Source organism: Tinamus guttatus, unplaced genomic scaffold, assembly GCF_059628265.1.
Source record: "Tinamus guttatus ecotype Peru unplaced genomic scaffold, ASM5962826v1 Tinamus_guttatus_pri_ptg000649l, whole genome shotgun sequence".
Classification (NCBI taxonomy): domain Eukaryota; kingdom Metazoa; phylum Chordata; class Aves; order Tinamiformes; family Tinamidae; genus Tinamus; species Tinamus guttatus.
In genome coordinates, this window is record NW_028289183.1 from 999,641 (window position 1) to 1,011,978 (window position 12,338).

The 12,338-nt window shown below is 45.0% G+C and overlaps 1 protein-coding gene across 1 annotated transcript in view; it reads left to right on the top strand.

Moving 5' to 3' along the window:
- Positions 1–589, top strand: part of LOC104566362 (myosin heavy chain, skeletal muscle, adult-like) — a 28,199-nt gene extending 27,610 nt beyond the window's left edge. The window contains exon 40 of the mRNA XM_088535828.1: positions 306–589. Within this exon, the coding sequence (XP_088391954.1) occupies positions 306–461 (156 nt within the window). The 3' untranslated portion in view covers positions 462–589. The remainder of the gene's footprint in view (positions 1–305) is intronic.
- Positions 590–12,338: the final 11,749 nt, after the last annotated feature.

The following is a 12,338-nucleotide window of genomic DNA, read 5'->3' on the forward strand; positions in this document are numbered from 1 at the left end:
AGCAACTTAAAAGGACCAAGGGAATTACCAGAGAATTAGTGAAATCTTTAATTGCCAAACTAACATATCTTCAGTAAAAGCACTGTCCAGTGCAGAACCCCTTTCCTTCACTGGACAGAGCGCCTTCTGCTCAGTCTGGAGATCTTCTTAATTAAGGGAGGATGAGGAGGTCCATGTAAGATCTATGGGAAAGCCGTGGTGGGTGGTGGATGGAGGGTCCTGTCCAACCCCTCAGGTCCCAGTGGCAGGAGCACTAGAAAGCTCTGACCTGGGCTCTTCACCACCATCTCCGTCTCTCCCTACAGGAGGAGCTGTCCAATGTCAACCTCTCCAAATTCCGCAAGATCCAGCACGAGCTGGAGGAAGCCGAGGAGCGGGCTGACATTGCAGAGTCGCAGGTCAACAAGCTCCGAGCCAAGAGCCGCGAGTTTCACAGCAGGAAGATAGAGGAGGAAGAGTGAGAATGTCAGCAGGCAGCAAAGTGACATGGGTGGTGCACAAAATGTGAACCTCTCTGTCACTCTCTTCTGTAACTAGTCTTTGTAATCGCCTCAGTGCTTAGAGAATAAAGACCATAGAATGCTTTGCACATACACCCTGAGCAGTGGCTTCTTTTCTCCCTTCCTGGATCCCTCATTAGGCTCTGCATATTGCTGAATGGTTAACCTTACCTCCCACCATCAGCTACCAACATTGCTGCACATGTTTTCAGTGTCCAGTCAGGACAGCCTGCATACTTTTCCTGGCTATTGCAAACTCTGGATGGAGGAACTGTGAACACTTGTGGTGGTGTTTTGCATTGTGAATCACAGACGGTTCCATAGGAGAGCTGATTTTCAGTGGACACAGCACTGTAATGACCCTTCTGTAGACTCCTAACGGTGCAGTCTTTCCTACCCTAGATGCTATGATGGAAGGATTCCCCTCCATGGCCCATTTCCCATATGCTGTGTAGTGCCAGCCCATCTCCTCAACACATCACCTCATAGACCAGACTTGTCACCTCCCTGCAGGCTACCTGTGGCCTTTTGACTAGGCAGGAGGAAGGGTAAATCTAAGGGGCATATACCTCCATTTTTGGTACCTGCACCTGCCTTTTGGCCTAGGTACCGGCTAAGCTGCCACAACAGGTTTGTTGGGCACAAGAAGAAACTAGCAGATACTTTTTCCTTCGCTTGGACCCCAGAACAGGGGAGGCACAGTGGGCTCTATGGCTGAAAGCTCTCATATCAGTCCAGGCTGTAGTATGTTGACCTGTTTCACCTTGTCCCTAATTTGAGCAAAAGACACACAGGCAGTGTCAAGGTACGTTAAGAAAAAGCCATTCACACAGACACATCTTACCTGATATTTTCACAGCACCAGTGGCTCTGCACTTCCAGCTAACTTCTGTTCCTTATTTTCAGGAGGACCCGAAAGCCTTGGAGGATTTTCTCATCAATCACAACAACTTCAGGGCTGTGGAGTGAACCAGACACAGGATAGCAGTACCCGAGAATTCCTAAGTTATTTTCTGTACAACTGCATCTACCCTTGAAGGACTAACCCTGTCTGAAGTGTTCCCTGGCAATCTCCTACACTCTGGCTCCAGAATGAAGGGGCTATTGGAGAGTTCATTCCGCAACAGAGTGAACCAAACACATGTTAGCAGCAAGCGAGGAGTGAAGGGCAGCTGGCACTACAGGGAAGCAAGAAGCACATTCAGGAGCAGAGGCCAGAACACCTTCTGAGGTTGGACACTGTGAGAGTCTACAGCTTGAGGACTTGATCTAATCATGTAGAAGCCCCAGTAAAGGCCTGGGCTTTGTTTGCAATGGAGCACGCACACTGCTGGGAAATTGTGACCAACTGCTCTGAGGCTCTATGCTTAGGACAAATTATCCCAGGGGATCCCAGGTTACCTGGCTCCAAGTGCAGCCTCTCCAGTTCCAGCCTGCTTCCAGAGTCAGTGATGAGGATGGACAAGTAGAAACTCAAGATGCTCTGTCATTGTGGCCTGGAAAAATTGGAGATGTTTCTTTAGGAGAAGACCCCAGGTTTCCACCTCAAGAACCTTAAGAAAACCTCCTGACACACCATACAGATGCTGGCCTAGTCCTCTAGCACAGTCAATTCTTTTGTCTTCTAGTCTCTTGTGTGTTTTGCTGGTGCTAAGTTACACACATTCTGGTATCTCTCAAGCTCCCAGAGCCCTGGTTTGAAAATAAAATAGGCAGCAGCATATCCTAAAGCTCAGGGACAAGTGCATGCCCTCAGGGAGGGCTTGCCATAAGTGTAGCTGGGCGGTGTTGGTGGAATTGTGGCCTGGACTAGTGTCCCCAGCAAATGGAGAGATCCTGGGTTATGAGTTAGCAGCAACTCATGCAACAGCTTCCCATAGCCCACGCTTGGGAGGAATAAGCCCCTCCTGGCGCCTGGGAGTGCAACAACCAATTGATTGGGACTTGATGGGGACACAAGACAGTAGGGGCTGCGCACAGAGGCCGGAGGCTGCCCCTGCCAGGAGGGTCACTCAATCACTTGTCTCTCTTCATCCTCAGAGTCATAGCTAAAAACAGCTGCCTCTTGCAAGACTCCAGAGCTGGGTCGTGCCTGCTGCTGTAGATGATACGCTTCCACTAATAGCTCTTAAAGACATTCCTCAGAGGGTAGGTTGCCATCTATACCCCACCGCAATGTGTTGCCCTGTCAGAGTGGGACAACTGTGTTGTGCCCTAAGATGGCAGACGCTATTCTTAACTCAGAAAGATTTGCTCAAGCACAGCTCTGTTTTCCCTCCAAAATGTTAAAATTGAGCAGCAGGCCTGAGTGTGTTCTCACTTGTAAGAGCATAAATCAAGTGTCTGCCTCACTTCTCTTGGACACCAGCATAGGAAAGAAAGGTCCTATGGCCCTGACCATATATCATTTTTCCTCCCTCACCTCATAAACACCATCCACTCTGTTTCAGAAGCACGACAGGACTGAGGGGGCTGCTCCAAGCTTCTTCCAGCCCAACTTATCAGAAGCGACAGCACTGCTGCAGAAAGCCGTGTCCCTGTGCTCAGGCTGTGTCTTCCCAGCACCCACTGAAGGAAGGAAATAGGGGTGTACACCAGAGATCCCTTCTGGGCCAGGGGAACTAGGAGAGCCACGTGACCACCTCTGGCCCAGGCAGTGGCTACCACATGGTGCTTAGTCCCGCTCAACCCGCAGCCCGGCTCTAGTAGCCCTTCCTACAGCTCGGTAAAACAGGTCTCCCTGCTTGCTACTATGGACTATCAGGCAGAGAGGAGCCAAAGCCCGCGGACACCAGCAGGGAGGGTGGCCACCCCGTCGCCACTTGCACTGCTGCTCTACAGACCCAGGATCAGCAGCTTCCTCCTCCGGGGGCACCCTGGGCTCCCGAGGTCTCCTCCCTGTCAGGGGGCCCGGCCAAGCTCCGCCTGTCGCTCTCCATCACGCAGGGCACAAATTGCCAGGAGGTGGCAGCAGGGAGCCACAGAGGTGCCCCCTCCTCCGGCCAGCCTGACTGCTGGGGACCTGCAGCTGGGTCCTGAGTGACAGTGGGTGGTTTGAAACCTGCTCAGAATTCCTGGCCAAGGTGTTATCACCAGAGTCAAACAAATCATTCAACTAACCCTGTACATTCACTGGAACAGCACAGAGGGAAGTGGAGTGAATCCAAGAAAGACTGGAAGTGAGATAGTCATTTGATGTTGCGAGAAAAGACCCTGAGGTAACAGAAGCCTCCACTTGTCACTGCACAACGGGCTCTCTGCTGAGAAAGGGCGGCCGTGTAGACGCTTGGAAGGATGTGAGCTCTGGGTGGATGGAACTTAAGAATGCGGGTCCTGGCAGAGGCTCGGGGCCTTTTGCAGGGTGAAGGGTAGAGGAGTGATTCTCGGAATCTGCTTTTCAGCTGTCGCCCATGAAATGTATGTGAAAAGAGCAGATCCTGTAGGACTATGAAACCAAGCAAAGCTGATCTAGACCTCTTGTTCACACACAGAGACAGAGCAAGGATGGAGGGAGGGGAAAAAAGAAATTCTGCCCCTCATCCTCTTCCACTTCGCCTGTCCTGCTTCATCTTGCAGAGAAAACTGAGCAGGTTGCACAGTTGTGTATCTGCTTCCACTTGCCTTCTGTGGCCTGTGAACAGGACCAGCTTTTTTTGACACAGATCCGCTGAGAGAGGCAAGGTCAGTCATTAACTGCTACTCAAAACAAAGGCTCGCTCTTCCTTAGCAAGGGGTCTGGGGGCAGAGCACTAGGTGCCGAGGATCTGGCACCTATAGATTTTTTTTTCTTTTTTCAATGGGGAAAGGGTGTGATCCTACAAGGTGATTTAGAAGCTCCCTGGAATACACTGCTGTATGGATTAAAGTGTGAAATGATGCAGGACTCTGCTTTAGGACTTTCTCTGCCACTGTTGTGTAGTAAGCTGCTCATGACTGTAGAAGGTGAGGAAGAACAGACACTTTCCTCATTTAGGCGGGTTGTGAATCCTGCGCTTGGCTCTGCAGCCCCCGCTCCAAGGATGCGTCTGTGTGCTGGTGGCTCAGAACACTGTGTTTCCTTCACAGTACAGCCACTGAGATGGAAACACCTGCCCTAACATGAGCCTATGATGGACCTATTTTTTCCAAGGCAGGAGGATCTGGAATAAAATTCACAAACACCATTAAAAATGCACTTGGGCATCCTGCTTTGTTGGCTCATAAAATATAAAACATAAAGCAGTAAGGACCCACACAGTATCACTGCCACAGGACGGGCCCTTTTCACTGCATAACGGCAATCACCTGCTCCCGTCTCCTGGAGGGACCATTACACTGAAGACTTTGGGAAGGGCCTCAATCCTGGGAGTTTGTGTGAGAGGACTATTAAAAGGAGCTTTGGAAAATTTGAGTGAATGTTCCTAAGTTTTGAGGGGAAAATTTAAGGAAGAGGAACAAAGCCCTTTGGGGAGATGAAGTAAGACAGAGAAAAGCTTGTGGAATGGTATTTACGCCTTGGAGAAGAAGAAATGTGGGCACAAGATTCATTTACAGTCAGAAATGTGAAACTGTTACAAATATATCTAATTACTGTGAGTATCCATAGAAATGTTATTTTTAAGATACAGGATGTGATTGTTCACTTACTCTGTAATGGACTATCTTGGCATAGTATAAGGTACTCTGAGTACAGTATATCGTAGCATTAATACAGCATATTGTAGTAAAAAGAGAAAATCTGTTTTATGGAGTAGGGAGAGTAGAAGTCAGACCTGTAAGTATGGAGAATATGATTTAGGAAAAGCTATGGATGGAACTTCATGTGTTTAGTCAACAAAGATAGGGTGAGATTTTTGAGAATAATTTTCTCGCATAGAAAGATCTATTTGAAGAGGTAGGTGATTCTATGGCCAAGGGTGTACCTTTTGAATTTGCTATAAATTTGTCATGGAATAAAGACTGGGAAAATATTAGAATTTAAAAAACTGTGTAAGCTGGCCCAGAGTACTTATAACCTTCAACCTATCTCCTTTAATGAATACTTTCCAGGATCTGCTTTAGACAAGCATCTGTCAAGGATCATCTAGATATGGCTGGTACGATATGCACTTTTATAGAAGAATAACACGTACTTCATCATCTTTCTTGCAACTGAACCCGGGATGATGTCTGTATCTATTTTTATGCTCATATTTCATAGTCAGTTATTAATCCTGCCTGGAAAGGACATATATCCCACTTTGCCTGATATCACTTGTATGCAATTCTGCTGGTTATTAATGCCTGTAAAATGGTTTGAGTCCTCTTTTTCCAATTGGAAGGAAGTTCCTCTTTCAGGCTTCTATTTATTTGCTTATCTAAACAACAAGGTTATTTGGTGAAATATATAAAAACAATTTTGGAAATTGTTTAAAAAACATCTTTCTTTTAAAATGTGAATTCTTGTTGTTTTTATGGGAATATAATGAGATTTCTTTGTGTAATTAATTTGTAAAAAAAAAAAAATCTCTGTGGTAGTGCAGTATAAATTATATACTTGAATGTGCTAGTCTAAGTAAGATATACCATATACAGATAGAACAGCCGGAAATAATTCACAGCTTTAAGCTTTGTTTTCTGCTTAGCTAACAGTACCATTCAGTGGGGGATCCCTTAATTACCAGAATTAAAATCATGTACCAAAGGGTGGAAATTAAAGATTCCTTCCCCTTGGTTGTTTACTGCTATAGCTGGAGAATGATAGTCCTTTTGCGCAGACATACTATTTGTGGAGTTGGGTTGCCTTTCAGCTGGCAAGCGCTGATGCAAAGATAACTGTTGATGAGGAAAATATTGTTCCAAAATGACCATAAAGAACCATCTCTGAGTGAAAGTTTAAAATAGATACTGTCCTTCTACTCCAACAACTCAAGAAGATCTGAGATCTGTGACCTCTGGGTCTAGGGAGCTATGTGTACCTCCTGAGCAAATAAGCACCGTTCCAGTTCTTGTCAAAGAGTGTGAGGAGGTTAAATTCAACAGTGGAGTTTTCCACGAACCTGCAAACCATATAACAAAAGCCCAGCTTGGCAAATGTGTAAGGAAGACAGCAGTGCAGGACCCTGAGACAGCTCAGCTCTGAGACCCTGTGAGGCCTCTTGCTCCAGGGAGATACTGGCAAATCGAAGGGAGTTCAGTCTCCACGTCTCCATCACTATCTCCTGCAGGAGATTTTCTGCTTTGACAGATTCATTCTTCAGGGGAGCGGGGCCTTGTACCTCTTCCCTTCACATTTCTGACTGATGTACTGAGAGCAACTAAGGAAACATTTAGGCTAACCACTGAGGATACCTTTCTACTAACATTACATAGGTGGCTGCAGAAGAATCTGGAGTGAAAGGAGACTTAGTGTTTGGAAGAAACTGAGCTAGGAAAGTACTAATAGAAAAATATCCTGCTGAAGTATAACTATGTGCTGTAGACTGTAGTATAGGTTACTCCAGCACCTGGGAGATACTTTTTGCAGGTATTTTGTTCTTGGTCAGGTGTACAACTTCTTAGGGAAAGGACATATTGAATTTTGGATAGAGTGCAAGGAAGATAGTTATTTGCAGCATTCAAAGGGGACAGGATAGTTAATTTAAGGTTCTGCTGCGTAACTTTACTCTCTCTGTAGGACCCAATTGCCTGCAGGGGCTAATATCATGCTCCTTCCTTACTTTCCTTTCCCTCCCCTTCCTTACTCTTCTTCTACTCTTACTCTTTCTTACTCTCTTACTCTGCCACATAAAGTTTCCATTATCTTTTCTAGCTGGAGGACCCCCAGGCTACCCACCCTACTCACCGATCTGTAGCAGGAGCCCTTCAGATGCTTTGGTGGGCGATGGAAAGGGCATTCAGAAGGTCGTCCCCTGAGCCAGCATCTACTGGCCAGACCTCTTCCGATGATGTTAGCCGTGGATTCAGGAGACGTGTGAGTAATGGTGCACCTGTGCTGCACATTTGAAAGCTGACCATTCTCTAAGACCAGATTATGGATTTTATGTGCATCTCATGTTCAGTTAACTTGTTCTGTGGACTTCCAAGAATGTCACTCTGTGGGAAGTCACTTAGCCCTGTCACAGGAAGAAAAATTCATTAACGCAACGAAAGTTTATCAAATTACCTCTAGGACAGATGCATTCACCTTCCCTTTCTTACAGTGAAGGTAAATCACAACTGTATTAAAAATCTGAGAAAATAAGATCCGAGTAGAGGAAGAGGGATAGAGACAGCAAGGTCATTGCAATTCTTTCCTGGCCTGTCTTCACAAGTGATTAAATATAGACCTAGAAATTTCAGCTTGCCTTTGCCAAGAGAAAGGATGGCCCACACTGCTTCTTATTTTGCGGGTTTAAGTCTCATTCATTATGACCCTCAGTAACTTGTCCTGGGAAGTCACCTATACTTCCAGCAATTCTCTCACCCTCTTCTTTCAAGCAGTTTGTCAGAAATGTTCATTTAATGACATATTTCCTAACCAGACAAAGCATCAAAAAATATGGACAAAACACATTTTGCAGGGAACACTGAAAACATGCGCTATAGCAGGTCTACACTGAATGGATAAAGAACCTTTTAATTGGGAAAATGTGTCCTTACCATCTCCGCTGTTCAGTGCCCAGCCACATCCTAGCAGAAGTGTAGGGACAAGAAGTTTTGCTTCAGAGCAGTGTTCTAACATTTCTGCTTGTCTTGTGCTAACATTCTTGCAACCTCTCATTTTACACAGAGATCAGCAGAAATGCTGCTACAGCAGAGGCTGGACATTCTCCCTCAGACTGTCCATCATGGGGCTACGGAGCAAACTGATCTCTCCAGACATGCACTGCTATAATGACAGCATGGCTAACAAAAAACCTTGCAAGGTGCTATGATTTTTTTTTCTTTTATGCCAGTCAAGCAAGCCAGAGAACTTCATATTCTGTACTGTATCTGCATTCTTACTAGAAGCGCCATAAGCACAGCCCTGTTTCACATGAACATTTTGGTATTTCCTGGGAAATAATTTGTTGCTATCCCAGACTCTGCACTTTTGGGGTGATGGTTTACTATTTTAACTGAAGAATGCTGTATGATAATACCCTCACTTCAGGAGAGGAATAATGCCTGGTGGACACTTATTCTGGCAGGGTACTATTCTGCTATGTATAAAAACTACAGTATTTTACAAAAAAAAAAAAAAGAGCATTAGACCTAAAAGTGGTCCCTTTAGGAACTAGATCTCACACTGTTATACATATTCCTAAGCCAGAATCAAGGCACTGAGATAAAACATTTATTTCTAGAGTATAAGGAGAGTAATGAAGATAAATGCTTATTTCTTTGTGAAAGTGATTCCAGGCAATCCAGGCTTAAACAACACTCTTGAAAGACTCCTTCAAGTATTGCCTGCTATCTTAAAGGAGGGGTTAGGAAATGGCTGCTGTTTGCTATCCTGGCCCTAACATCAAACAGTTTGGAAGTGACAGGGGAACAGCTATGGTTCCTGTCTCAATATCCTTAACAGAGGAAGCTCCTGTCAACCTAGCAGCTACAAGGGAACATAGGGAAATAAAATAATTCAAAGAAATCAGTGGATAGGAAGTTGCCCTTTGTTCCAACAATTGCTCCTCATACCGAAGGGTTGCTGCTGGGAGGTCAGCGCAGAAACACCTGGTTGCTCCAACAGCAGTCAACTAGGGTACCTAACCCTGGTTCAAAATCAGCTTTGTATCTACAATATCCAACCTCCAGCTTAGGTTTCAATTTAGTTCATTTGCCCAAGATCTGCTTTATGGAGATACGAAGATAAGGATTGAATTAGATCTTTTCTCCTGAGCTGCAGCCCACCTGAAAACCAGAAGCACTGTTTAATGCATTCATTTGCTAGGCTAGTAAGGTCTGCAGAACAGACACCTCGTTCACAACACGGACTGCACAGGGCTGCCCAGTGGTTTCTGCAGTACACAAGTGATCTGAGTCCCTTACTGTGTCTGATAAGAGTGAGATGACTTCTTCTCTCACCATATTCTGCAATGTAGGAAACATGAGAAAGGTCCAATATTCTGACTATGTAGCTTCTCGGCTAACATCTTCAGAATTGTTAAAGGATTCTGCAATGTACTACTGGAGCTATGATCAGAGAAGGATGTTTAAGCTCATCAGAGCTCTGATAACCTACTAGAGAATGGTAAATAACCTACGTCACAAGAGAATGCTTCCAAGCCAAGCAGAAGTCTAGCAGCTCTGAGCTCTCTACAGCCTCCAACGGGACTGACTAGCAGAGAATGCAAAGGTATCTCAACAGAGATCAATCAATCACGGGATCTTAACAGGAACATTACAGGAGGCTCATGGGTTACCTGAGGGTGAGAAAGCCATGAGTTTCATGCTTTGTACAAGAAACAGAAGAGATGGGACTTACCTGATCAGAGTTTTCTTCTGTAATGCAGGTTGTTGCCCATAGGCACTCTTTGACTCCCCTGCTTCTCCTCCTTTGCTCTCCACTTGGGAAGAGCAAGTGGTTGCTCTTTAACTAGTGGGAACACTGAGGATGTGGACTCAGAGGGGTGTGGTAAGACCATGGTCATCTTGAAATCTCCTAGTTGTAGCTGATGTGAATGAACTCTCTCCTGCTTTGTAGTCAGGCAAAAGATTAATACCAATTCTGGTTTTCAGAAAAAGCTGCATGAAATAGTTTGGGAGTCCATGGTGCAGCTGCTCTAAGAAAGCTGCATGATCTAGCGGGACTGGCAAAGGTACTCAGCGATACTGTGAAATTAACAGACTGAATGATGGTGACCTCAATGAAATCACTGCTGTGCTCTTTCAAATGCCTAGATGGGAGCTCCCTAACAGCTACTTTTCAGTACTGGAATCCATGGGTTTAGACCATATATACTGACAACCCAAAAGATACCTTCCTGAATTTTTCTGGTCGAGTTTGCAGTGGTCCAACTCTGTTTTCTTTAGTTGCTTCTGTCTGACAGAGGTGGCTTGAAGTCACTTTTCCTTTCTTGTGCTGGAACTCGCCAGGAGTTTCTGGCATCTGACGATTGGAGGGCCTCAGTATGAGGCCTGCAAGTAGTTCCAAGAGAATGGCATGGAGGTTATGGACTGTCAAACTTCCTTCCAGTTTGACAGACTGCAGAGCTGATGTTCCAGTTCAAAAAAGTAGAGATGACAGTGAGGTTCTCATTAATGCCGTAAATTCAGAGTCTTTGGCAGCATTCCACTCTTACAATCAAGCTGTGCTTAAGAGTGTCTTTCTTTCTTCATTCTATGGTTGCAGAACACAGGGGTAGGGAATTTGCATGGTATGAGCTGGCAGAAAGTGGGGTAGCGTCTACTTTCAGCTTGCATGAATCTTTTTCCCATTAGGCAAATATCAGCCCTCCTGTGCCTTGGCCACGTTGCATTGCTGTGTTCACAGTCTGTATTTGGGGGCTGCTCTCATTCCACCTCTTCTCTTTTGGTTGTGCTGTGGTTTGCTTCTGGTGCCAGCAGAGTCCAGTCTTGTAGAGATGGAAACAGGCAGAAGGTTGATGGCTGTAGGATGCATTTTGCTCTTTGTTTTGCGTCTGGGCACTGTGGCCTCTTTCAGCAGATCTCTCCCTTCCTAGGTTCAGGCCCCTTCCTTGGACAGAAGAAAAAGAGTTTCCTGTGGTATACAACTCAACAAGAACCAGGGAGCTAAACCTGGAGCTTGGGTATTTCCCAACCTGGAGATTAGAGAGTTCTTTTTTTGAAAGAAGCTAGAAGGCCCAATTGGTCTTAATCACAGAAGTTTATCATCCGGATGGGATATATTAACTTCATGAATTGAAATAAATCCAAAGCAGATGCTGTTTATCCCAGAGCCTTCTACCATCCAGTAGTGTCCATATGACTAAGCACTCTGAAATACTGTGCCCTGTTTGACTCCCGCTAGCTCAAGAGGGACGTGGAGAATTAAAGAGGGTCTAATGGAAGGTGAGCAGCATGGCCAGAGCCCAACCCTGCTCAGTAATGGCTGACAATACACCAAGAGTCACACACTGTTGCCTGGGGCTTCAGGCTGGACATTATTTCTTCACTGTGAAGGTAGTGCAGACCTGATATATGTTACCCAAGGAGGCTGCGAGATCTTCAACCCTGGAGGTTTTCAACATTCAACCAGACAAAGCTACAGCTTCTATTAGTGGCACATCTGTTTCAAATGAAAGAATGGATTATAGAATGGAGGTCCAGAGATACCTTCCAACCAACATTTCTGTGCATCTGTGACACAAGTTCTGCGAGTTTGCTAGTTCTCATATTCATTAAATGAAATGTTAATAACCAGGAAAATAATGTGTTTAGATTTGAAAGATTTAAAGTAGTTTCAGTGATGATGCTCTTTTTCTAATACAGTTACTCTCCTGGACTTCCAGCAAATCTCCCATTCCTATACTGTCAGCATTACACAAGACTGCTATCTCTAATGGTCTGATATATGCAGAATTCGGTTGCTAGTGTTTTCTAGGACTGTTTGAGTGTCTAAGTATAGAAGAAATTTTTGATGGGATGGTAGTGCTGGACTAAGGATTTATCAGAATGCAGAGTATTTGGAAGTATATGCTGATATATGTGTAATGGTACCTACAGGTATAGGTGAGTTGGGGATTCTTGGAGAATCATGGTTTTAGGAAGTATGCACACAGGTATGTATTGTGTATGCACACACAAAAATATATTTTAATTTGATACTCCAAAAGTCAGGTATCCATTCAAGAACTAATTTTTAGAACTTGTGTCTCCCATTACCTGGACCAACTACATGATTTCAGGATTTCAGTTCACTGTATTTTGAACACTCTCAGGTATCAAGACTGTCCTATA